The 27422-nt window shown below is 46.1% G+C and overlaps 1 protein-coding gene and 1 long non-coding RNA gene across 9 annotated transcripts in view; one reads left to right on the forward strand and one right to left on the reverse strand.

The window, feature by feature from the left end:
• The window catches only part of ST3GAL5 (ST3 beta-galactoside alpha-2,3-sialyltransferase 5), a 49634-nt gene that overhangs the window by 20808 nt on the left and 1404 nt on the right, over window positions 1-27422 (forward strand). For 2 of the 8 annotated variants that reach the window (XM_036117407.2, XM_078056348.1), the window contains exons 2-7: window positions 4846-4969; window positions 7542-7630; window positions 7711-7822; window positions 17000-17343; window positions 21656-21842; window positions 23830-23988. In XM_036117407.2, the coding sequence (XP_035973300.1) occupies window positions 4907-4969; window positions 7542-7630; window positions 7711-7822; window positions 17000-17343; window positions 21656-21842; window positions 23830-23988 (954 nt within the window). In that variant the 5' untranslated portion in view covers window positions 4846-4906. Of the gene's footprint in view, window positions 1-4845; window positions 4970-5803; window positions 5940-7541; window positions 7631-7710; window positions 7823-16999; window positions 17344-21655; window positions 21843-23829; window positions 23989-27422 lie in introns of those variants that run through there. The other 6 variants (XM_036117406.2, XM_036117409.2, XM_036117414.2 and 3 more) reach the window with 5 other exon arrangements.
• On the reverse strand, window positions 14026-15244 carry LOC118551563 (uncharacterized). The gene is made up of 2 exons (XR_013441724.1): window positions 14915-15244; window positions 14026-14611 (listed from the first exon to the last, which is right to left on the reverse strand). It is a non-coding gene; the product is annotated as an uncharacterized LOC118551563 (long non-coding RNA).

Raw genomic sequence — 27422 nt, forward strand, 5'->3', positions numbered from 1 at the left:
ACCGCAGTGATGACTTGCAGTGATCATTTACCAACAGATGCCCTGTTGTTGGACGTTGTAGATGTTTCAGTGGAGCTTATACTTTATTTTTTGCTATTATAATTTCTGTTAACTTTCAGGGGTTTTTTTTGTTTTTTGTTTTTTAAAGATTTTATTTATTTGACAGAGAGACACAGTGAGAGAGAGAGAGCACAAGCAGGGGGGAGTGGGAGAGAGAGAAGCAGGCTTCCCGCTGAGCAGGGAGCCCGATGCGGGGCTCGATCCCAGAACCCTGGGATCACGACCTGAGCTGGAGACAGATGCCCAACGACTGAGCCACCCAGGCGCCCCTTAACTTTCAGTTTTTATCTTAGGTATTTTGGGGAAAATAACATTTTTGGAGGATGCTTACCTTGTTTGAAGACAGGTTACAGGCATGCAACGCACATTCCACTCAATGCGAGAGGTTTCCTAAGGATCTGCTGTGTGCCAGGCCCTGTCCTAGGTGTTGGGGATACAAAGATGAACAAAATTCTGGCCCTGCAGCTCATCCTCCAGGTGCTTGCACAATGATAGAGGAGACCTAAAATATACACAGACAACGTCAGCTCATTGCAATCAACAAAGATGGGGAAGTGTCGGGGGATGGCCATGGTGTTGAAAAATTATCTTCACAGAGGAGAGGGTTTAAGGATGAAAAGCAGTTCACCAGGCAGATTGTTGGGGTTCACATTGGAATTCCATCACGTGCAAAGGCACTGAGGTAACAATCTGGCACATCTGGGCTTCTAACAGTACTTTTGTGTGGCCAGAGTGTGACAGGTTTGTCACCTGGAGTCATAAAACCTGAGATGAGCTGGAAACCATTAAACAGGATACTTTTTTTTTAGAAAGATGGCTTTGAGGAGACAGAATCAAGACAGGGAGTCCAGGGACTTGATCACTGGAGGAATGTCAATAGGCATGAGAAGTTCAGGAAGGTATGATCGAGAGACCCTGGAGATTGACCGGGGCTGGGAATGAAAGTTAGAAGCCTGAGTTGGAAACCTCTGTCACAGAGGTTTTCACCTTGGATGGCTGAATGGATGGCACAGCTTCCAAATAATGTAAGGAATAGAGGAAAGTGCCAGGTTCTGCTTCGTAATGTTGTCTGAGATGAAGATAGCAGGCAGGTTGTCGGACACATAGTCTGAGCTTAGGTGAAAGGTCCGCACAGAGAGAGGGGCTTGGGGGGGGGGTCTCTCCCTTGAGGCAGTGAGTGAAAGGCAGATGGTGAAGCCTTGCAGTGAGTATTTGTGGGACGAGAAGATTGTGCTGGCGGTGGAGACCAGGACCCTGGAGTCATAAGATGTGCATGTGGGAGTTTAAGGGAAGGTTCAAGAGGTTTTAGAGGAAATGTGGTTGCAAGGTATCCCAGGCATGGTGTGCAGACGGAGTGAAGGAAGGTAGACAGGCTGGGAGTGGCTCGGCCATCACAGGGAGCAGGGACGGTGAGAGGCCAGTGAACCCTGAGCATTTAAAAGTTCTGCAGGTTGAGAAAGGGGGTGGGGGAGAGAGAGGATACTGGCCAGGACCTGACCGTGGGGGAGTGTGTGAGGGGCTTCAGGAGGATGTTGCTTCTCCAGAGACACCCGGAAGGGAAATGGGATGGACGGAAGAAAGGACTACTCCATGATAAGGCTAGAGTCAAACCTGTGTCTGGAAGTGAGGGTGACCAAAAGACACAAGAGCCTTAAAGCCCCAACAGATGAATCCTGTCAGATGAGACTGGGCGCCTGTAAGTTCCCTTTTTCTGTGATAACAGTAGCGACAACCAGCAGGTGCATAGTGCTTGTGATGTGCACCCACTTTCCCTACGTGAATCCGATGGGGTAGGTAATATGACCACGCCCATTTTACAGATGAGCAAACTGAGCTTGCAGGAGTTATAGTGACTTGCCCAAAGCTTCCCCACTGGTAGGGGGAGGAGCTGAGCCCAGGTGTCGGGCTGTAGATTCTGTGTTCTCATCTCTCATCTCTCCTGAGATCCTCTCCAGTGTGATTAGAAAAAAAACCAAAACAGCTATTTTTGTTTTTAAGCATTTGAATGGATTGTATTGTATGGCAGTGATAGTGAGAAGAGGAAGGATTTCAGGATGGTAGACTCTGTCACCCCCAGAGCCCCTCCTTTCCTTGAACAATCCTACTTTCCTGAAAGTGGCAGGAGAGCATCATCTGATATACCAGTCAGTGCCCAGCAGGAAACCAGAAACCGTGGAGATGCTTCCGGCAAGGAGGGCTTTTATGCAGGGGATTGATCGCAAAGACGTCAGCAGGCCTGAAGATGCCAAAGTGAGAAAGAAGTGTTAGCCAGGGGCGCCTTTGTGGCTCAGTTGGTTAAGCATCCAACTCTTGATTTCGGCTCAGGTCATGAGCTCAGGGTTGTGAGATCGAGCCCCTCGCTGGGCTCAACGCTCAGCTTGGAGTCTGCTTGAGAGTCTCCCTCTCCCTCCTCCCTCCCTGCCCCTCCACCTGCTCGCTCTCTCTCTCAAATAAATAAATTAAATAAATAAATAAATAAATAAAATCTATAAAAGAGGTGTAGGAGTGTTAGCCAGAGATCAGGAAGTTTCTGTCACCCTGGGCTGAGGCTTGTACTTGTCACAAAGCTGTTGGAGGTGTCATCACTTCTCTCGAGTGGAAACCGATGATGCTAGATGCCCACCGATGCTGCTGGAGTCACATGTAGTCACCCTCTCTTGCCTGTGACTGTCACCACCCCTGCCAGAGGCTGTGCTGAATCAGGGGACCGGAAAGGCTGCTTCTTTCCTCCTGTCTTCCTCCTGTCTTCTACCAGGAAGTCCCACAGTGACAGCTCAGCTGTCGGGCGGGCCAGTGGGGGAAAGGAAGTTCACAGGCTTCTGGCCTGCGGGGACGGCCTGCGGGGTTGGCGCTGTCCAGCACAACAGAGACAGGCAGAGGTGGAGACGGGCTCCTCTCTGACACCGCAGTCACTGTGTTTGCTGGAGATCCGCCTCGGGGTGAATTGCATGTCATTCTGGTTGTAAAAACACAGACATCTTAGAAATGTCTGTTTTATATATGTACTGGTTACAGGGAGCCTGCTGGTTCCCACCACTTGGCTGGCCATGCGTTTAAGTAACCCCAAAGTTGCGGTGTTTGAAAACTTCCAGGTCTCAGTTGTTCTTCAGCAAGGGTTTACTGGTGAGGTCCTTGGCACTGTCTTTTTGAAACTATTCAGAAGGATACATATCTAGGAAAATTCTTGCTACACAGTTAGAATTGGAGTGGAGGGAGAGATTGTTTCCAGTAGCAAAAACATTAACTACTTGAACGTCAATTTGGTAAAAGATTTTTTTCAAAGGAAATGACACTTTAATGGAAATAAAGTGTGTAATGACATATAACTGCCTCTTGGCTGAAAGACTATAGTAAAGATATTGTTTCTTAATATATAAATTTATCATAATAGCATACTATAGTAGGTGCTTAGATTAGCTGAGCTATGACTTCACTTTTAATTAACAATTGCTTAAGCAAGATAGAAGTTTATTTCTCCATCTTCTGACAGCCCAGAGGCAGGCAGTCTAAGGTGGAATGGCGGCTCTGTCCTTGGGCTTGTCCGGGGACCCAGGCCCCGTCTCTGCTGTTGCTCCACCATCCCTTGGTGGTGTGCTCTCTGTGTGGTCCACAGTGGCCCCTCATGTGTCAGTATTTCAGCCAGCAGGAAAAGGGGTAAAGGTGTATGCCAACGCATACACCCTGGAAGTTGTACAAGTCACTTTTGCTCATATCCCATTGGCTAGAACTTAGTCATGAGGCCATACCTAGTTCCAAGGGAGGCTGGGAAATGTAGTCTTTATGCTGGGAGGCCACGCACCTAGCTAAAAATCCAGCGTTTTACCAAGTTGAGAGGAAGGGGGAGACTTACGCAGGGGTAGACATACCGATTTTTACTAGAGTACCCCATAGAATATTATTTAGAAATTGAAAACTTGAGAATACAATTAATTCAAAAGAATAAATAGGCAAGTATACTCAAGAACATATAATTTTTAAAGAAAAATATCTTTTAAAATTGCCATTTTTTTTTCCTTAGTGTAACACTTTTGTTCTGTTTTTAATGTAACACTTCCTCTTTAAACTTTTTTTAATTATGGAAAACTTCAAATGTACAAAGCGTGAGAATATTGGGAATATGGTATAAAGAGCCCCATGTACCCAGTGCCCAGCTTTGACAGTTTAAAGCTAGTGTTGCTTTATTCATTCCCCCACTCTTATCCCCTTCCTGACTTTTTTGAAGCCAATCTCATTTCTCCTGTTTCATCTGTAAATAGTTCGTATACACCTCTAAAAGGTAATGGCTCTTGAAAAACATCAGACTTCTTATTTGGTGATAACTGTAGTTTCATGTGCAGTTGTAAAAAATAATACAGAGCGATCCCATGTACCCCTTACTCAGTTTCCCCCACTGGCAGCATCTTGCAAAACCATAGTATACTATCACAGCTAGGATATTGATGGGATACAGTCAAGACACGGAATATTTACATCATCACAAGGATCCAGCCACACTCAGCCCACTCCTCCATAACTCCTGACAACTACTCATCTGTTCTCCATTTCTATAATTTTGACATTTCAAGAATGTTATATACCTGGAATCATACAACATGTAAACTTTTAGTATTGGCTCAGCATAGTTGCCTTAGATTTATTCAGGTTGTTGAGTGTATCACTAGTTCATTCTTTTTTGTTGCTGGGTAGTATTCCATGCTATGGATGTGCCCCCTAAAGGCTTTTTATAAACATCACCTGCTTGACTCTCCCTCCTTTCCCTGCCCTGGCTTCTTCCTCTCTTCACAGCAATGCCCAGTGAGTATAACTGTGTGAAACTGAGAAGCGATCGCTCAAGACCCTCTCTGCAATGGTACACCCGAGCTCAACACAAGATGAGAAGACCCAACTTGTTGATAAAAGACATCCTAAAGTAAGTATGAGCCCTTGGGCCTTATGACCCCCCTGGCCGGGTCAGCTGTGGGGAGCTGGGAGAAGAATGCAGTAGGACCCGAAGGATGGGTCTCATACTTGGTCCAAAGGTCATATAAAGGCACACTCAAGTGCAGGTTCCATACACAGACATCTGGGTTTATGCATCAGGCTGTACTTCTTGAGAGGGCAGCACCAGCCAGGGAGCACCCAGGCTCTGTTCCTGAGCCTCAGTGCCTGAGAGAGCGGCTCTTACGTGCACAGCGCTCCCTGCCATTACATAATGAAAGGGGGCTTTTCCCCTTAGCCATTTCAAGTTCATCTAAAAATACGGTTAATTAAAGTCCCCTACAGCTTTTGAAGAGCCTTAAATATTGAACACTAAAAGAGATGATAGGTGTGTCAGCCAGGTCACCCTTATATCCTAATAAGTGGTAGATTGTTAAGGGAGGGACTTGGCGGTTGCATTTGGTAGCAGCCAAACCAAGTTGAAAATCACCCTTTCGGGGCGCCTGGGTGGCTCAGTCAGTTAAGTGTCTGCCTTCAGCTCAGGTCATGATTGTGGGGTCCTGGCATCGAGACCCACCTCAGAGAAGCCCTGCTTCTCCCTCCCCCTCTCCCTCTGCCCTTGCCCCCCACCCCCTGCTCGTGCTCTCTCTTGTTCTCTCTCTCAAATAAATAAATAAAATCTTTAAAAAAAGAGAAAGAAACAAAAAAGAAAATCACCCTTTTGAAAATACCCCTAATTTAGGGGGTGTAGAAAGAGGAAGGTAGAAAAAGGAAGCGTACATTAATATTTTCCATCTCCTTTTGTCATCAACCAATATTTGCTGAGGCCTGACATGCCCAGCACTGTGTGGGATGCCGGCCCATGGCAGTGAACGAGGTCGACCTGGGCCCACGCTGCGCACAGTGTGGGCACGACAGACTCACGAGCGGGCATTCCAGTGCAGTGTTCCTCAGTGCTGGAGGTACCGGGCCTGCTTCTAACACACTGTTCTTCCTTCCTTCCTTCCTTGTTTGTTTGTTTGTTCGTAATCAAGATAAGGGAATTATATGCACCAAATGTAATGCCTTTTCGGGGGGCTGGGGAGAAGGATAGGTAATACTATATTCACAAGATTTAAAATTCAGAAGATATTAAAAGTACTCAGTGAAATATCCTCTCTTTCCTGCCCCCCACTTAAAGGTAACCAGTATTACCAGTCTTGTGTACATAAGAAATTGTGTGTGTGTGTGTGTGTGTGTTACTAACCCCCTGCTTTTACACAGATGGTAGCATCCTATTCGCTTAACATTGTACTCCATCCCAGGGGAAAATTAGGATGCTTGTTCAGGTTTTCATGGGAGAGCCTATTGAAAGAAGAATCAAGAAGTCTTGAAAACACTTCCTAGCAATACTTTCTTGCATCATCCTTAAATATTAAGAAATAATTTAGCATCTATTGTGTATAGTATATTGTGCTAGATGCTGTGTTTTTTAAACTGTCCCTTCCTTTAGAAAAGGGATCATTTTCCCATTAAGGTTATTCCTTAACTCTTTTTTCAGTAACACAAATTATTTAAAACAATGGTTCCTAAACTTAGGTTTAAACTTTTTTTTTTTTTTTTTACTTTTAGTTTATCAGTATCACTTAGAGAGCTTATTAAAAATGAGGTTTCTGGGGGTACTTGGGTGGCTCAGTTGGTTGGGCGTCTGACTCTTGGTTTCTTCTCAGGTTGTGATCTTGTGGGTTATGGGATTGAACCCCATCAGGCTTCACGCTCAGTAGTGGGGAGTCTGCTTGAGATTCTCTCCCACCCCGCTTGCACTCCAACTCTCTAAATAAATAAATAAATAAATAATCTTTTTTTAAAAAACGAAATTTCTAGAACCAGAACTAGACTCAGTTCTTTTCTCCTAATCCTGTGTGTGTATGTGGGTGCATGTGTGTATTTTAAACTATATAATAATATGAGTTTATGGGATCTTTAAAAACAGTTTTTATAGATGGTCTTAAGGGTGACTGGTGGTTCTGTTTCACCTCAGTTAGCCTCATTTCTGGGTAGAATCTTTAGAGGCAATAATGAGTAGATTATTTATTTTGTTTTCTTATTTTTTTAAGGGCTCCCAGTATTTTTCCCCCATTTGTTTTATTGTGGTAAAATAGCCATAACATAGTATTTACCATCAGTGATAGCAAATACAGTCACATTGTTATGCAGCCATCACAGCATCCCCCTCCAGAACTCTTGCATCTTGTAAAACCGACACTCTCTACCCATTAAACACTGACTCCCTCGCTCCCCTCCCCCTGGCCCCTGGCAGCCCCCGTTCTGCTTTTTGTCTCTGTGATTTCTGACGATGTGCTTCATATAAGTGGAATCATACAGTATTTGAAAGACTGGCAGTATTTTAAAGTGGCAAAAAATTGAAGCTGAGATTCTGCAGCTCAAAAGCTATTACTTGGTCTTGTAAAGTCCAGTGGTCTGCATTGTGATTCATATTTTATTAGGGTGCCTTTGCAGAAAAATGTTTTCTCTGTATTCACTTATAACAAAGATAGTCGTAAATGACTAATTTTTCTTGTCAGGAAAGTAAGAAATGGTGCCTTAAGTCAGCCACGAAGGTCCCCTTAAAGGCTGTACTTTCATGTTACCTGGCAGGCAAACTCAAGCTGGGGTAGGTTTTCCCTTATTTCACATGATTTCTCTTGATTATCACATAACTGCATCATTATACCTAATTGATTTTTTTTCCAGGTGTACATTGCTTGTGTTTGGAGTGTGGATCCTTTATATTCTCAAGTTAAATTATACTACTGAAGAATGTGACATGAAAAAAATGCATTATGTGGACCCGGACCGTGTAAAGGTTAGATATGCCATTGGTGTGGTTTAAATTAAAGTATTTCCAAGCTTATACTTAAACAGAAATATCATCTCTAAAGGGTTATAGATGAGTCCTCAGGGAAGTTATAAACAGAAGGAAAACACTTCATCTTAGGTGCTCCAAAATCAGAGACAACCCCTCCCCCCCCCCAGCAAAACAAATAACCAACCCAGCCACCCCACAGTATTCTTCCTCCATGTACTGAAGTCGTTTGGGGGAGGTGAGTTGCATCTGACCCACTCTAGGCACCTGCCGTGGGGCTAGCTTGCTCTGCTGTTGCCGGCATTCACGTCCTTAGAACAGGGGCAAGTTCTTTTAGTGTCACGTCATTCTTATTTTTCATTTTAATGATTTCACACTGTATTTCAAGCTTTTTCCTTTCAATTTGTGTTTATTTTTCTAAATCAGTTGACCTGTTAAATGCTCATTTCACGGATTATATGAGTGGTTAGATGATCCAATAACGTTCCGTCCCGGATGAAAGAAGAGATGATTTGAAGTCAGATGGCGTGGCGATAATGGTGACCAGCGTGTGTGGGCGCGTTACCATCACGACGGGGCGATAGCCCAGTATTCTGACCGATGAAGGCTGGGAGGTTAAGCTGCTTGCCCAAGTCCACATCTAGTTTAGCTAACCAGTTTAGTTGATCTAGTTTAATGTATACTGTGTGACTATTCTAAAAGTGCTTCAGCACTGTAAACGCATTTAACCCTCGTCGTTGGAACTGTCGTTCCCTCACAGCTGAGGCGACGGAAGGACGGGGAGATTAGGCGGCCTGTGTAAGGTCACCTTCACTAGTCCGCGGGGGAGCCGGGGCTTGGACTCAGCAGCGCGGTGTGGAGTCCGAGCCCCTGCTGCCTGCTCTCCGCCCGGGTAGGGCAGGGCCACAGGAGCCAGGAGTTACAGCTAGGCTGATGCACAGGAGGGGCCTTAAATCTCTGACCTAGATTCAAGTCTAAAGGCCACTTAGTCAAAGATGAGACCTTGGGCAGGTTTCTTAATTGTTTTGAGTCCCAGTTTTCTCAGCGCTGAAATGCAGACAACACCATCCGTGTGACAGGGCGGTCCTCAGAGCTGAATAACATAATGTGCACGGAGCTCCTTTGCTAGTCGTTTTTAGTCATGCGTTTTTTCCCTCAGTCTCTGCGTCCTGCGAAGCAGCCTCTCACCTGTGCTGAGAGACAGGCAGGTGAAGAGAGTGTAAAGAACGAATGCGCAGCGTGGCCCCTGCAGGACCGTCGCGTGTCCCAGAGCCCGCCTTCCCGTGCGGGGCCGTCCCCGGAGGCTGGCTGACGCTCTCCACTCTCCGTTCCGCCAGCGCCAGCCCGTCCGTGCCGGTGGAGCAGGACATGTCCCGTGCCTCTGCTCGGGCCTCCCGCCGCCCTCCCCGGCCGGCCTTGCAGACGTCCCGACAGCCCTGAACTCTCGCCTTTGCTTCTTCGCTGTGCTTGTCCGCCTTCTCTTCGCGGCCTCTTTCTCCTGCCCATTTAGTTAGTCACGCTACGGACCGTCTGACCGACTGCAAAGATAACCACTCTCGAGACCAGGTTAACTGAGGAGAGACAGGAGCTCTGGCGTGCCGGGGTCCAGCCCGCCATTTCACAAGCCCAAGATGGAGAAGATGTGCCGTAGTAACGCCGGGGGAAAATCAGCTTTGCAGCTTTTGGGCCTGGCCGGCGCCGTCTGCATCGGCCTGTGCCGTGGCTGCCTTCAGCTGCTCCCCATAGGCGACATGAATAGCCCAGGGATGGTCTGCTCATCCCTGCAGAGCTCAGACAGGTGCTCTGATCATTACGGCTATTACTCTGGAAGCTTCCGCAAGGAGTCCCAGTGACTTCTGAGGATGACCAGAGAAGAGACTCAAGACCGTGTCCCCGAGGAACCTTGGAGGGGATGGGAACGTTTGCGTAGCCGGCAGGACAGAAGGCCTGGTGCAGGGCACGTGGCAGCTGCGGGCCTCCGGGAGGGGCAGCTCCGCCCAGGTGGCCTTAGTGACAGACGTGCGGATCCAGGAAAGGCAGCCCAGCTGAAAGGAGAAGGAGGTGATGGTCCCAGGCATCAGAAGATGGGATTAATGGGCCGCCCTTGTGGCGTATCTCTGGAGCTCTTGAAGCAAAGCCAGGGTAACTGGTCCTGTAGATAGAATTTAGGCATCAGACAGTCGGTGGCGCAAGGGCTTTTCTGATCCCTTCCAGCCCTGAAAGTGTGGTTGTCTGTAATTTTATCAGTACCGGGCTGGAAAGGATAGGCTGGTTTCTTCCCTGCTCTCAGTGCTGGTCCCCAGCTCAGTGCCTTCGACGCTGCACCTCAACCGTACTTTGAAACTCCATTTGATACAGTAATTTACCTAAGTGTTTTGTTGTCTCATCTAAAATAGAAGTTATTTGAAAACAAGGATGGTGTTTATAAAAATAGACAGTTTCTGGGATTCCGGGAACAGGAGTGATGCTCCAGTTCCTCTGCTCCCACCCGTTGCCCCAGTTTCAGTCTCCTTATCCGCCTTTCTGCATCCAGGCATGCCCCACTATGGCGGTAGTGTATTTCCAAAAACTGAATCCGGTATGGTGCATCCTGGTTTCACACTCTGATTTGTTCCCATTACCTTTAGAATACCCAGACTTCTGAGTCTGGCCTGTAGGGCTCTTTGTGCCTTGGGTCCTGCCAGGCTCTTCAGCCTCCTTCTGCGGCTCAGCACTGCCGGTGCCCGGCACTAAATCCCTTCACAACCCCTTGGTCGAGCTTCTTTCTTTCTTCCTCATTATGGTTTTGATTTGTATTTCCCTGGTAACTAATGATGAGCCTCTTTTTTTGTGTGCTCACTGGCCATTTGTATGTCTTCTAAGGCGAAATGTCTATTCAAGTTCTTTGTCCATTTTTTTATATGGTTATTTGTCTTTATATTACTCACTTGTAAGAGTTCTCTACATATTCTGGCTACCAGTCCCTTAATCAGATATATGGCTTGCAAGTATTTTCTCCCATTTTGTGAATTATCTTATCACTTTCTTGATGGTGTCATTTTCAGCACAAAAGTTTCTTTTTTTTTTTAAGCACAAAATTTTCTAATTTTGGTGAAGTCCAGTTTATCTCTTTTTCCTTTTTGTTCCTTGTGCTTTTGATGTCATATCTAAGAAATCATTGCCTGAGCCTATGTTTTCTTCTGAGAGTTTTATAGTTTTAGCTCTTAAATGTAGGTCTTTAATTTATTTTGAGTTAGTTTTTGTATATGGTGGGAGGTTGGGGTCCAACCTTTTTCTTTAGAATGTGGATATCCAGTTTTCCTGGCACCATTTGTTGAAAAGACTTTCCCCTATGTTTGCTGTGTTCTTTCTAACTTCACTGCCTGGAGCCCTTCCCTCCCTTGGCCTCTCTGCTCCTAATTTTTACATCAACTCTCAGCTCAGGAGTTACCTTTTCTAAGAAGCCTTCTCTGATCATCCCACTCTGTCTTCTAGAAGCGCCTTCATACCTTAATCCTAACACTTACACTGCAGTGTTTTAACTGTCTTTCCCACTTGTCCTTTAAGCAAGCCCTTGGGAGATGGGGATTGTGTGCTAACATATTGTGTTAATGAATATGTACTTAGGTATATTCAACTCCAGAGGGAGGGGAGATATTACTGAACCATGGTGTGGTGTCTCATCTCTGAACTCCAATTGAATAGAATATCCACAATTAAATAACAGGCAATTCTTTGAGTATTTTCTGTAATGTACATTAAGTTTAATATCCCTTCAAGGAATAGGTCAGATAGTTTCTGTTCAACTCTCCTCATATCCACCAGTGGATAGTAGACAGGAAAAAAAAAGAATCTCGCCATCCCCTTTCCCCTAAACCATGAAATAGGAGTCCTCCATTTAGGCTGATGGCGCCATTTCAAAACCTAAGTTCACTGTGGGACCAGTAACCGTCTCTCAGGGCTGCCAGTGCCCTGCCCTGATTGGCTGCAGTGAGGATTCCTGACCGGTCCCTGACAAGGGGGATGGGAGTATCTGATGGGCAAGGTCAGCCTCCCAGGCCCCACTGCCTGCCTGGGGAAGGGCTATTAGCTTCCTGCACAAAACTACGGTTCCCTAAGGAGTGGGGAAATGGAGACCCAGTAGGCAGCCCACAGTGACTGCCACATCAACCCAGTTCTAAAAGATGTCTAAAAGATCATTATTTTTTCCAGGTACAAAAATAAGTCCAAAACTTCAGATAATACAGAAATGAATAAAGTAGAAAGTCTCTTATAGTTTGTAGAGAAAGAAGAAAGAATCAGGGGGTAGTGATATAAGTCAAACGTGTTTGTGAAAGCCTTGGTCAGTTCAGAAATTAATAAAGTAGAAAGTGAAAGTCTGCTGTAACCACGGTGGAATTAGGGGTGCTTTTTATCTTTTCACTTGAGACTTTTTTTATAGCTTTTTCACGTTGTTGACTCTGTCAGAATGCCCCACTTTTCACAGTGGTCCTGACAGGTTGTCCTGCTTCATTCCAGGCCGAGGGAGCAGTGTGTGCAGAAAGCTTTGCTCTCCAGGGCTTTGCAAATTAGACGTACAGCAAGAGTTGGATATCACTGAGGACTGGGGTGGGGAACAGCAGGATGGAAGACTGAAAATGAGCCAGGACCAAAGAGGGAAAGGCCTTGAATGCCATACTCACCAGGTCCCAAATTTGATATCTGGTCATGTTTCATTAAAGAAAAATCAGAAACCCTCTCTCAAGTCCCCAGAGTAGAGGAAACGGCCACGGAAGCTGGCCGGTGTGGTCCTGGTGTTCTCAATGGCTGTGAGGTGGTATGAGCTCTCTACAAAGAAGACCCTGTCTCCAGGCTGTTGGTGGAGATTGGTCTTTACCACCAAGAGCGTGTAGACAGATCTGAAGTGTTGCGGATGTAAGTTAGCAGAAGATGGTCTCAAAGCCATGAGGCCCCGTTAGCTCTGCTGAGGATATTCAGCAGCTTGCCATGTTAGGGGGACCCTGCTGACCCTGGGAGTCTGAGCATTGTCTGGTTGTGCTGGACCCGGCCTGTGTTAATACAGCAGCAGAAGTGTGGCCGTGGTGGTTGTGGATTTTGTCTTTTCTATTTAAAGATGCCCCCTAATGTGCCATTTCTTTAAAAAGACTAACAGTGGTCTCTGCCAGGATCTAGACACTTTGAAAGCGCATTTCAGATGTGAAATTGCATTTAAAAGATGTTTGAGGAGAGACGAGGGCACATTCCTGTCAGGTTAGGTTTGGGCCACGTGGTTGCAACAGTTTGAACTAGGCCCTCTCTCTTCTCAGAGAGCTAAAAACTGCATACCACCCAGGGGACTGCATTTTATGTGTGTAGTTAATTATGGCCAAATTTACTTCCCTCTGACTCTGCAGATCTACACTCACGTAGCCAAGGTAAGCATAGTGACCTGGGCTGAGTTTTTAGTCCAGGCGCCTGCACCTCTAGACTGGTTCTTTCCTGTCCTCAGCGCCGGCCCTTTGCCCCAGACCATCCTCGAATGTCAGAGATGAGGGAACTGAAGCTTTGACCGAGGGCTGGATGCTTCAGTCAAGGCTACACTGCTGGTTAATAGATCTGGAACTGGGTCTAGCGTCCAGGTCTTCTGATTGTTTTTTCCTAACCGTTTACCATGACAAAGTATACGCACCGTAAGATTTGCTCCTCCTAAGCATACGGTTTGATAGCATCCGTGCGTTTACATAGTTACACCCCCATCACCCCAGTCCAATTTTAGAACATTCCGTCCTTCACCCAAGTGAGTTCCCTCACCCGTTGTAGTCTGTCCCCCTCCCTCAGCCACCAGTCCCCGGCCGCCCCTGACTGCTTGAGTTGTTACTGTGGTGTTCTTTCTGTGACTTGGTTATTCAGATTTTGCCCTGCTGGTAGCCAGGGGAAGGTTCTAGACGGCTAACTTGAACGTGAGTTCAGGGTGGCAGTAGCTTTGCCCGCGGTCGCTGTTCTGTGATCGTATCCAGTCTTCACACGTCTCGGGCACAGTGCAGAATGCGGGGGGCAGCAGAACGGCCCCGTGAGGAGGAGAGCAGTAGCAGCCTTTCACAGACCTAACTCATGCCCTCCGTTCACGTGGCCTGTGGCTGAGTCAGGCGCCCACCCCGGTTTGGTTAGCTCCAGCCCCCAAACTCTCCCTCAGCCTCAGTGCTGTGCCCTGTCCCGGATTTAAAGAAGGAAAAGAGAACGTTGCCTTTTACGAAGAATTATGCCATTTACTTACATTTCTGAGAAGTACTATCGTAAAAGTTACGCAGTAGAAACGAAAGTGGAAACTTTGCCGAGGAGAGTTACTTAGATTTTTTTAAACACCCTTCAGTGAATTGTCACATGGTGGTTTCCCGTGGCAAATGGCCACCTCACTGACAATTGGAACTACCAGCTGTCTGTTTATTCTTCGTTGTGGGCAGCCAGAAAGCTCAGCCTGGAAGGCTTGTAAAAACCGAAGCCCTCGTTTCCATGCCTTGGTTTGAGAGAAGTGGGAGTTCCTGTATCTTTGGGAGAGTCTCCGGTTCTCTGCTCCCCCGTGGCCCTCACCCTGGATGGATGCCACCCAGACCCCTCCGCGTCCTTCCTCTCCGGCCTGCTTCGGCTTCCAGCATTGGAGCTTTCTGCAGCAGGGGGAAGCAGACGGTCACAGTCCTTTCTTTGTCACGGCTCCGCGAGGCGAGCTTCTCCTCCCCAGGCTTTCGAGGCATGGAGGAGGCAGGAGAGAGGCTGGACCAGCTTATGGTTAGAAGAAACGCTCCCCAGGGCTTTCTCAGGGCTTGTCACACGTCTCTAAATGAGGTGAAACAGAAGGAGAAAAGGAATTACTGTCGCCGTAGACGGTTCCAGTGGTGTTTCAAACACTCGTTCCCCCGGATTGATGTATTGTACCCCGCTGTGAGTGAGTCACGGTCAGAGGGTGATTACTAAGCCTTGTGCTGCTCCCAGCCTAGAAAATTAAGTTTGAAGCCTGAAATGGAGCTCTTTGCCAGAATGGAAATGGAATGAAATTTCCCTCCTTCCAAATGAAACTTCTAAAGAGGAAATTTGGCAGCCCAGGATAGCTGAGCCCAGGTTTCTGGCTCGATCACCTACTTCTCTTTCCAGTCATGCGTCAGTCCCGAAGCTGCTCTGGGTTCCTCCGGGCACTTCTCAGACGTTCATTTCTGTCCTAGGAGATCTGCAACACCAGATGCTTGACATGTCGTTCTATAGCGAAAGATTCAACCTCTTGTTCTATAAGACTTGCTGTTCATAACCTTCAGGCCTCGGGTCTGGAGACAGACGTGTGTGGTGTGGATGGCCCGTCTGCTCACCCTGCCCCCGTCATTGAGTCTCTACGGGCTGCGGAGTGACATGGGCTTGGCAGGCCTTCCGTTCCGGTGCTGCTCAGGGTCACGACTGGTCCTTGCGTGGCTTTCTCACTGATTCCTCACAAAGATACCAGTTTGTATTTAAATTCTTGTTCTCTGTGGTGGTGTTTGTGTGCTGCTCTGTGTAGACAGAGACTGTGGTTTTAGGCATTCGGGAAGTCATCAGACTGGGTTAGCACGCCAGCTCAGCCCTCTAACTGGTTATGCCCCCTTGAGCCCACAAAGTGAAGAGACTAACGGCCATATTTTAAAGTGTGAGAGATTTGGTGACGGGAGACCGAGACCGTGACTGCGTATGGTGTCTGCAGCCTCATCTGTGCTCAGAGAGTATCAGTTCCCCTTTTCAGAAACGGGGCCACGTCCTCAAGATGCAGACAGTGTGCTCTTACCAGCTACTAATAACTCTTTGAAGCTGTAACTTCAAAAGGGAGGAGCAGGGGGCCTTCTGCTATAATAAGATAGGTGTTTTCCTACAAAAATATTCATTATTCAAAAACCAGACCATAAAAATAATAAAACTTTGAGGAAAAACATAGTTGGGGCATACATTTAAAATAATATGTAACAATAGTAATTCTCATTATAGTATAGACCTGGTTTAAAAGACACATTCTGTCCTAAAATTAAATATCCCAGGAACTCTGGGACTTCATACACACATACACGCATGCATGGGTACATGCGTGTGTGTGAAGATAGCCTGGTGGGAGGAGGGGAAAGGCAGGGCCAGCGCTGCTGAATGTGGAGATAAGGACCTTTCGAAAGCACAACGATGAGGGAGAACTGCCGGCCAAGCGGTTGTGAGGCCGCGTCTGGCCAGACTGAGCCAGGAGGAAGCCGGGGGCCAGTGGGCCTTTGGACCCTGTCCCTCCGAGGGGTGCTGCATTCAGCTGGGTCACTGTACTTGGCCTTCAGCGGTAGTTCCTTGTGGAGGCAAAGCATTAATGTGCAGGGAAGATCGTATACAAAACCGAGGCCACTTCTATGTTGACATGACATTGTGCCCTGATTACATTTAGAATAACTTGCATTCCAGACTCCATGAAGCTCATTGCCCAACTGATAAATCAGCCTGTTTCTCATCCTGCTAGATAAGAACCTGAAATACGAAATTTTATTAAATGATGGTAAAAAAAAAAAAAAAGCAAAACACATAAAACTTATCATCTCAACTATATTTTAATGTACAGTTTGGCCCTGTTAAGTGTATTCACATTGCTGTGAAACAGATTTCTAGTACTTTTACATATTGCAGAACCGAAACTCTGGACCCATTAAACAGCATCTCCCCATTTGCCCCTGCCCCCCCCCCAGTCCCTGACAACCACCATTCTACTTTCTGTTTCTATGAACTTTAGTACTTTAGAGACCTTACGTAAGTGCAGTCAGACAGTCCTTTTGTGACTGGCTTATTTCCACTTAGTACAGTGTTCTCAGGTTCATCCATGTGGTAGCATGTGATGGGTTTTATAAAATGTGAGATACTTCAAAGTATGTATCTCACCCCAAATTTATTTGGAGAACAAGCTTAGGCTAGGGGTAGGAGGTGGGGGTACAAAGACATACTTTCCTTGTATAATGAAGTAAATATTCTTGTGGAGTTTATTTCCCTGTCCTGTGATTCTCCCAGGTTATTTCTTTACGTTTCTGAGCATCAGTTAACTCTAAAAAAGCAGACGTTTTATGCTGAAAGACAGGACTCAACAGGGAGCTCTATCAGACATCACAGGACACAGTGTCATCTGTCAGAGGGTATTTCTAATGCCTGAGAGTTTCTCCAACTCAGATTGGTGTGATTTCATTCCAGAGAGCTCAGAAATACGCTCAGCAAGTCTTGCAAAAGGAGTGCCGGCCCAAGTTCGCGAAGAAGTCGATGGCGCGGTTGTTTGAGCACAAGTACAGTCCGGACTTGCCGCCTTTCGTGAAGGAGGCCCCCAAAGTGAATGAAGCCGAGTACAAGTACGATCCTCCTTTCGGATTCCGGCAGTTCTCCAGTCAAGTCCAGACCCTCTTGGAAATACTGCCTGAGCATGACCTGCCTGAACACTTGAGAGCCAAGAGCTGTAGGCGTTGTGTGGTTATTGGAAGTGGCGGAATACTCCACGGACTAGTGCTGGGCCATGCCCTGAACCAGTTCGATGTTGTGATAAGGTACATGGGTTCATCTCCAGAGTTTACCTCACTGCTGTTGGTCCTCGTCGAACCAGCAACAGTGAGGGACGCGGGGAGCGCCTTAAGTCCCTGCCTGCAGGGGGCTTACTGCTTGAGATGTTGAAACAAAAACATGAAATGATTGGATGCCCCAAACTGTGCCACACTGACCCTAATTTGGCAGAACCTTTGAAGAGGAGGTGAGGTTTGGAAGGCTGGGTGGATTCAGGAGGAAGCCTGAGCTGGGGAGGACCAAGAGGCGCACGCGGTGTGGGGGGGTGGGGGGTGAGTTGGTGGGATGCCTGGCTTCCGGGAGCAGGGCTGGGTGTGGGTGCGCCCGGCGAGGCAGGGCCGGCGGGGATCTAGGACGCACGCAGCCTGAACTCCACTCATCCTAGATTCTTTTTGGTTTCACTGGCTAAAAATTGTTTTCCTTATAAAAGCAAAATATGTTCATTCTTGAAGATTAAAAAAATACAGAAAAATGTAAGGAAGAAAATAACCCTTCAGAGCCCAGATAACCAACCGCTATTAATTTGTTGTGTTTTTTCCACTTTTGTTCTATACACATACTAACGAGTGCATTTATATTCTTATCAAGTGTTTTGCTTTTTTAACATAATATTATAAACAGTTTCTGAGGCCATTAAATATTTCTTGGAAAATTAACTCTTCCAAGTGCTTAGTAGTCCTTTAAATGAGAGTATCGTAAGTGATTTAGCTGTTCTACTGTTGCTGGATATTTTGAATTTTTCAGTTTCTTTGTTATTGTGAAAATGCCTTGCGTATCTCATACTTATGTCTTTATCTCTGATTATTTCCTTGGAAATAATTCTAAGAATCCTTAGAATTGTTGGCTTAAAGATATTCGATTGTTTTTAAGGCTCTTGAGGCATTTTAATAAATTCTCCCTATCAGAAGGAAGTGCAGAACCAGGAGTACAGTGCATGCTGGGTCTTCCATCACATTTGTTCAGCAGGAGTGTGTGAGTTTGACCGAAGGCAGGAGAGGCTAGAGCCGGGGACTGGGTTTCGAGGTTGTGGTCAGTGCATGCAGTGTGTGGGCCTGGTGTGAGGCGGAGAAAGTGGAAATGGAGACTAGTGCGTTTCCAAGAGGTATATTGAGAAAGTAAATTACAGGACTTTCTGACAGCCTGACAGTTAACGTCAGGGGACACCAGGATTTCTAGTCTGGGGGTCTCAGACGTTAGTGGAACTGCTGTCAGAAATGGGAGTAGTTGGGGAAAATCTCAGGTTAGTGAGGGAGGATGACAAGATCCATTTCAGATACTTTGAGCCTAAATGTGGTGTGTTCACATAATGCCTTTGTCCCCAGTCGCTGTGATCTCAGGCAAGTTTCCTAACTGTCCTGTGCCTCCGTTTCCTCATCTGGAGGCAGTCACAGTACGCATCTTCTAGGCTTACCGTGAAGACAAAATGAGTTCACAGATGTAAAGCACTTAGAATTTAGTGTAAAACATTTAGTGCCGGGCTTGGGGTAATTGCTCAATAAATGTTAGCACCTATTTTCGGGGAATGTGTAGGAAGGTGGGGGCTCAGGAGGAGGGGACAGGGGGCGTAAGGGGTTTGTAGGAAAGAACCAGATTTTTGTAAAAGCCATGAGATAGAAGAAACAGGTAAGAGCCTAGTTTAAAGGTAAAAGGGGTGCCGTAGGCCCCAGTGGCCAGAAAGCAGGAATGGTGTGAGGTGAAGGAGTAGGAGTGGGGTTGGGCTATGAGGACTGTAAAGGTTGGGGTGAAGGAGGCTATAACCACTGCCTTTCACTGGATGCTTTCCATGTGCCAGACACTGTGTCACGTGCTTTGGAGGTTCTCATTCCTCCGTGAAGCCGTCTCTGTTAGTGTCACCAGTGAAGACGTTGAGGCCCTAGAGGGCCCAGGGTCCAGGCCAGATGGCAGCAGTCCAAATGCAGGCGGAGGCTTTCCGAATCTAAGCCCTGGGCCCGTGCGAGCAGCTGAAAGATGTGTGCGCAGGCAGACGGGGCCCCGTGCCCATCTAACGGTGCGTGACTGATGCGGGAAGAGGAGCGGAGAGAAGCCAGGGGTGCTACCAGTGCGCACCCTGGGCCAGAGGGGGGGTGTGGTGGGAGAGAAGGGGGGCCTTGCCGAACAGTGGCATTGGGCGCTTCAGGGAGGAGGCAGGCAGCGAGATCTCGGGTGTGGAGCCCTGCCCTATTATTGCAGGAGTGTCAGGAGCACGCTCTGGAGGCACACGCACGAGTGTGTCTTTCCCCAGTGTCAGCTTTATTCAATCACGAAGCAAAGTAAATCACAATTAGAAAGTAGGTTCAGGATTCCAGACTCGATGATAATTCACATGTGGTTAAACTTGGCTTCTTACACAGCACACAAAGCAGGAGAGAAGACGAACCACACAACAAACAAGCTAACAGAAGGGTGCAGGAAGTGAACGAACCAAACGCGAAGTCAGTCTGTGGGGTGCAGTTGAGATAAAGCCTCGGTCTGGTCCGGGTCAGCTCTCGGCACTTCCTGCTTCTGATGTTCCAGCAGCCAAGGCTCTCGGTTCTGCTCGGAGATCATTCGGGCAGAGCCTTCCCCGGCAGTTGCCTTTTTCAAGTGGTCAGACGTAGAGGGGTCAGGTCTGAGGAGTCTAACAGTTTGCTGCCAAAATCCTTCCCCTTTTAAAGGGATTTTATTGGTCTCGGGCCCCCGCAGACCTCCTCTGGTTCTGCTTGTTATCAGTTCTGGGGGTTCAGCTGACGCTGGTCTCTCCTAGCTGCAGTACCTTACCTGCTTGCGTCATTGCTTGACTCAGGCCCCTGCTTGACAGGAGAGATTCCATTTTGCTCACTGCAAGGAGAGTGGGGAAGGGGCTGTAAGGTGGCCTGATGCCCAGTGGTGGCCCGCAGATCAGCAGACTGGGGAGCATGGACTTCATGCATGGCCACTGGGAGGCCACCGAGTGCTGGGGACAGAGGAATGGTGGCTTAGCCTGATGATGAGGGAGAATATCAGTTAAGAAGCTTTTGGGGGGTAACTTTTAGGTTTGAAACAATTCCAAATTTAACAGAAAAGTTGCAAGAATAGTACAAAGAACCGCGCATTCACCCTTGCCCCAGATTCTCCAACTTTATTACATTGCTTTATGATTTTCTCTTTATATATACTATTATTCTTTTCTGAACCCTTTGATAGTTAGTTGCAAATATCAAGCCCCTTTACCCTTAAATAAGTCAGTGTGCATTTCCCAAGAACAAGGAGACTCTATTCTAGAACTGTAGAACCACAGAACACTGCAGAACCAGGAAATGAACACTGAGAAAATACAGGCCCTGTCTAGTCCTTATCCAGATTTCACCAACAACCCTGATAATGTCCTTTATTTTAAAAAAGAAAAGAAAGGGGAAGGGGGGGATAACTGCCTCAGGGGCATGCCTTGCATTTGGTTGTCATGTGTAATAATATCTTTTGATAATCCAGAGGTAGGTATCAGATCTAGAAGAAGTGGCGGTGGAATAGAGAAGAAAGCCGAGATACAGGTGTGATGATACAGGTGTGATAATACAGGTGTGATAATACAGGTGTGATAATACAGGTGTGATGATACAGGTGTGATAATACAGGTGTGATAATACAGGTGTGATGATACAGGTGTGATAATACAGGTGTGATGATACAGGTGTGATGATACAGGTGTGATGATACAGGTGTGATAATACAGGTGTGATAATACAGGTGTGATAATACAAGGGAAGAACCAAACAGACTTTGAGATTACAAAACTCTTTTAACTGGGTGAGTGGTAGTGCTTTCAGAAGAATTCTTAGAATCTGCCCCAAAACAACCACGCTGGTAAGATCTTGCCTTTGTTGATCTAACAGTTTTAAGTGTCCCAGGTCCTTGCTTTAAGGATGCACCTGGGCCCAGTGCCCTCCTTGGTCCCAACCCTGTCAATATAACTGTGGTTTGGGTCTGCCTCGCCCTGGTTTCCTTTCTGATTACCTTTCTGAAATTCTGGCAAGAACTCCTAATATCTGAGCACAGCGGGAAGCTTTCGAGGAAACATTACTGATGCCCAGAGAAAGCCCAAAATATGATGTTTGGGTTGGCTTAAAATGGTAGGACTGGATGGAATTGCTTGACATTCAGAGAGGAGGTGTGGGCGTCCCTTGGGGACTTGAGGCTGCCGGGAGGGAGGCCTTACCCCCAACCCACAGCTTCCTCCCAGCCCTATAAACGTGTGTGGGACACAACGAAGGAATCTTGCATGATGTGATAAAGTAGTTGATGGTTTGCTTTGTCAATTTATCTTTGTCCTTTTTATTTAAATAGGTTAAACAGTGCACCAGTTGAGGGATATTCGGAGCATGTTGGTAATAAAACTACTATCAGGATGACTTATCCAGAAGGCGCACCACTCTCTGACTTTGAATATTATTCCAATGACTTGTTTGTTGCTGTTTTATTTAAGAGTGTTGACTTCAACTGGCTTCAAGCAATGGTAAAAAATGAAACCCTGGTAAGCACTAGAAATTCAGCTCTCCAGTGTTCCTTCGTAAAAAGTGGAGGGGTCTCTAACTGTAATTACAGACTTTTATTTTTAAACACACACAGTGGAATGTATACAGTTGACCCCTGAACAACATGGGTTTGAACTGCATGGGTCCACTTGTACACAGATTGTTTTTGATAAATACAATGCAGTACTCTAAAGGCATTTTCTCTTCCTTATGATTTTCTTAATAACATTTTATTTCTCTAGCTCGCTTTATTGTAAGAATACAATATATAATACATATACAAAATATGTGTTAACTGTTTATATTATCGGTAAGGCTTCTGGTCAGCAGTAGGCTATTAGTAGTTATGTTTTCGGGGAGTCAGAAGTTATCTGTGGATTTCAACTACTTGGGGAGTGGATGGTGGTGCCCCTAACCCCCACATCATTCAGGGGTCAGTTATACTTTTGTGTTGTCTTTTTTTTTTTTTTTTTAAGATTTTATTTATTTTTTTGACAGAGACACAGCGAGAGAGGGAACACAAGCAGGGGGAGTGGGAGAGGGAGAAGCAGGCTTCCCGCCGAGCAGGGAGCCGGATGCGGGACTCGATCCCAGGACCCTGGGATCATGACCTGAGCCGAAGGCAGACGCTTAACAACTGAGCCACCCAGGCGCCCCTGTGTTGTCTTTCAAATAGCTACTGCCTTTGTAGAAACTATCAGTATTCCTTGTTGGGAATGACTTTCAGAATTTAAGATTAATTGTGATCATTACTTAATGGGAATATCAGGTTTTGGACCAAAATTGTTATTACTGATCACCTACCTTATTCACCAGGCTTGAATTTACATATCTTTTGGCTAATCCAGAAATTAGACTTACTTGGATGAATATAAACCATTATTGAGGATTTTCAAAAGAATATATATATAAAACCTCTGAGGAATATTCCCCAAGAGATCTAAAAATGCTCTGCTGGGGCGCCTGGGTGGCTCAGTTGGTTAAGCGACTGCCTTCGGCTCAGGTCATGATCCTGGAGTCCCCAGATCGAGTCCTGCATCAGGCTCCCTGCTCAGCAGGGAGTCTGCTTCTCCCTCTGACCCTCCCCCCTCTCATGTGCTCTCTCTCTCTCTCTCTCATTCTCTCTCTCAAATAAATAAAATCTTTAAAAAAAAAAAAATTATAAAAATGCTCTGCTGGTGGTCCCCTTGTTGGAGGAAATTCACACAATTCCAGAGGGGCAGATGTTGAGGAAATGGCCCTCATGAGCTCCCTTTTGTTCGTTGTAATAATTGATCATATTACTTTATGGCCCCACCCATTTTGCTGAAATAAATTTCAGAGGTCAACTGTCACATTGATAGACACACATAAAAACTAGTTGTCTGCAAAATTAATAGGATATATTAGACTTTTCACATAAGCACCATCTGATGGAGAATTTCTGTCTGCAAAGCCTGATTCTGTATAGCTTATCATGATCTGGATTTTCCATTGGGTAGAAGTTGGTCTAGTTGGAAGATGAAGCACGTAGGAAATGACTTACAGTCGGTTACCAGGAGACTTCACAGGATTAGGAACTAGAGCAAGTCAGTGGAGGGAGGATGCAGGGGGAGGGCCTGATCCGAATGGGGCACTCACGGCACTTAATACCCTTAAATTGGGTCTGTTCACCTGGTCTTCCCCGGGGGACAAATGATGCCTTTTGGTCTTAAAAAGGCTTCCCCTCTCAGGTCATTCCCTGGGGAATTTCTTCCCCAAACAAACCAGAGCTGATTCTGCAGTTCCTCTTCTTGTCCAGTGCCACCTTCGTAAATCAGATCCTTTGGGGTTGCTACTCTGAGCTGCGGCATCGGACTGGCGTTGATCTCAGTGACTGCAGCACCCCAGCCCATTTGGGGTCATGCCCACGGCTCTGGGCTGCTTAGCGGGGGTCATGTTCCCACCTTCTGATGGCAGGATAACTTTATTCAGTCCCCCTAATGATTGCTTGCTTTCTTCCCTTAGCCATTTTGGGTGCGGCTCTTCTTTTGGAAGCAGGTGGCGGAAAAAATCCCACTACAGCCCAAACACTTCAGGATTTTGAATCCAGTTATTATCAAAGAGACCGCCTTTGACATCCTTCAATACTCGGAGCCCCAGTCAAGGTTCTGGGGCCGAGATAAGGTATTTTTGTTGTAATTGAAAGTTAACTGTTCTTCTCTGTGTTGGAAGGGAGACCTCTGTACAAATTTCACTTAGGCTCAGCTGTGTCCCCAGAAGCATCTCCCAGTGTAGAAATGTAGTCACTGATCAGGCTCCGTGTGTGTTTGCTGTTCTGCATCTTGATTTCAGGGCTCCTCATTGTTTACTTGGCTTTTCCCCTGGTGACTCATCTCTTTAGTATAATCCACATGTTAACATTTAGGTCACTGAGATATTATTTAAGGTATTCTGACTCTGGGACTCCAGAGTGAAAGGCACTTTGGTGGTCTGGAAAGTTCTTTACATTTTTAACTCAGTTGGCCACTCAGGTCAGACTTGACATTTATCATCACTTTATAGGTGATGGTAAGTAAAGTTCTCCCCCTAGAGCAGTGCTTTGCAGTTGACCCTTGGGTCCCATCCCAAACTTTCTATTTAATTGTTCTCTGCTGTGGTCTATACACTGGGATTTTCAAAGTCCCCTGGGCGACTTTATTTTGTAGCCTAATTTGAGAACCTCTGTGCTCTCTATAGTTCGTTCACTGCAGTAGAAATTCTTTACCTGCAAAGCCTGTGCCGACACCAGGAGGTTGGCGATGCCTTTATTATCAGTTTCTTTATGAGCCAAATAGCTAAGCCTGTGTCTTTAAAGATAACTTTTTTAAAAGCAGTGGAAATCATCCTTAAACTTCTTTTTTTTTTAAATGCGGGGCTTGAACGCATGACCCTGAGATGGAGACCTGAGCTGAGATCAAGAGTTGGATGCTAAACCACCTGAGCTACCCAGGCACCACATTCTTAAACTTTTAAGCAAAATCTCCATATATAAAGGAAAGCCAGGAATTTAGAAATGGGGGTGGGGTGCTGCTCACACTGGGGGCGTGAGATACCGCCTAGCAGATACCTGGGGCTGGTCAGGGTCACAGTTTACAAACATTGAGTTAGACTCTTAGATATGGTCAACCAGTAACCAGTAGGCAGACTAGCAGGTTCTTCCGTTTGCCCAATGAATCAATTTTTTTTTTTAAGATTTTATTTATTTATTTGAGAGAGAGAGGGCATGAACAGAGAAGAGGGACAGAAGGAGAAGGAGACACAGGCTCCCCACTGAGCAGGGAGCCCAATGCAGGACTGGGTCCCAGGACCCTGAGATCATGACCTGAGCCGAAGGCAGATGCTTAACCATCTGAGCCACCCAGGCGCCCTGTAGGTAGCTTTTTATTTAAAAAGTAACCTTTAAAAAATTAGCAGATTTAATTACATAAAATATGAAGTTACTGAACAGCAAAAGATATCAGAAACAAAGTTAGAATACAAAATAAGCGGGGGAAATTTTATCATATATATAATAGCAAATACTCCCAAAGTATAAGGAGATCTTATTAAATCAAAAAGAAAAGATGGGCCAATAAAAAAAAAAATGGGAAAAAGATATGAACAGGCATTTCACAAGAGAAGAAATTAATACAGCCAAGGAATACATGATAAAATGTTCAACTTCACCAATAATCAAAAGTAAATTAGAGCCACAATGACATTTTTTCCTGTTTCCTTAGCAAAGATTTAAAGGCTCAATAATGTCCTTGCCTGGCAGGAGTACAGGTAGAATTATAAGTTGGAGGGTAGTTTGGCCGTATATATCAGCTTTAAATGTGAATGTGAAGAGTCTTGACCCAGCAATTTTACTCTAAAAATTTTATCGTAAGAAAATTAGAGGGGCACCTGGCTGGCTCAGGTGGTGGAGCGTGTGACTCCTGATCTTGGGATTGTGAGTTTGAGCCCCACATTGGGTGTAGAGATTAGTTAAAAGTAAAATCTTTAAAAAAGAGAGAGAGAAAAGAGAAATCTGCAAAGGTGGCTATTCTGGGATGTTTACCATAGTGTTAATAACAAAGAACTTAAAAACGGCCTAAACATTTCTCACTGGGGGATGATTTAAACATATTACATTTAGCTGATGCAGTATTGTGTGACTGTTAAAGGATGAAGGAAAACAAATGGATATGAAAACACCTCCATAATGTAATAAACAAGAAAATCAAGTTACCGAGCATGTATACCATTCCGTTTTTATTTAAAAGTAAAAATGTGTGTCTAGAGATGCCTAGGGAAAAGCTTGGAAATAAACAGTAAACTGGGATTTTGTTGTCAGGAAGGCCTGGTGATCCGTCCTTCCAGCGGAGAGGGAAGTCTGGTAGATGAGGAGGTGTGATCTTAGGGGATGTGTTCTGGAGATAGCATGCTCTGAGCGGTTTTTCATAGCTGCTGAGTTTCTCTCCATACATTGCCCCTGTGCACAGCTGATTTCATGTACTCCTTCTGTAAACACTGACTGAGTCCTCCCGATATGCTAGGTACGGAGCTGGCTGCAGGTAAGACAGGACACTGCCTTTGGGTCCTGTGGCTGAACAGGAAGAAATCTTTCTTTGGGTTAATTTCTCTTGTCTTCAGTGACTGTTGAGTTTCTTTTTCCCGAGTGACGAGTGACGCAGATGCCACACATCAAGGAGCATAGGTGGCTTTGAACAAATGAGTTCTGTAGAGGTTCCTTAATCCACTTAAACTGTCAACTCTGAAGGGTTCACTGTTGTTCGCGTTGACAGACAAGGAGAGTTGTTTCTGGAAGCCACAGACTCAAGTGAACAAAGTAGGCACATTTACACATGAAAAGCTGTACAACAGAATGTCATTAGTAGATCAGCAGGGGCCTTCAGGGAGTGCTTAGGCCACCGTAGGTCTTTCTGTATTTCTCTCTGCCCTGTGTACTGTTTTTGCTCAAGACTGGGACAGAGATCCGGAAAGCACGATTCCAGATTTGCAAGTGGCGAGATAGCGGACACGAGGGAGGGAGTGGTGATATCATCAGAATCCAGAACGGTTCAGACATTTGGCATCTTAGGCCACGGTCAGTAGGATACATTTTAGAAGGAACAAATGTGGAAACTCTTAATTTGGGCCTAAAAATTGCCCACACAGAGGGTGGGCAGAAACTGGCATAGCAGCTGTACGTGTGAAAATGGCCTGGAAGCGTTATTTGCCAGAAAAGCAAATGAGGGTCCTCGGTGGGACGCAGCTTCAGGTGAGAAGTGAACATGGTCTTCGCTGGTGGGAGCGGAGGCTGCTCTCTTCTCAGGCCGACACCGTCCACGGGAGCCAGCAAGGAGGGGCCGGCCTCCAGAAGCAGGTCCCAAGAGCGATGGTGGGAGGTCCTGGGGATTTTCCTAATTCCAGGGCAGACCTTATAGACTTTTGTCGTGTAAGAAGGAAATGGACTTGCTTTGCAGTTCTGGTCATCACGTATAGGACCAGGAGGTAGAAGTTTTACAAAGAACACCTTTTCGTTTGGGGCAAGAGGACCTGCCAAGCTACCCTTGGTGGTGTGTTAAAAGGTTTTCACATCACAGACCCTGTTTTAG

This window comes from Halichoerus grypus, chromosome 10 (genome assembly GCF_964656455.1).
Source record: "Halichoerus grypus chromosome 10, mHalGry1.hap1.1, whole genome shotgun sequence".
Lineage (NCBI taxonomy): Eukaryota > Metazoa > Chordata > Mammalia > Carnivora > Phocidae > Halichoerus > Halichoerus grypus.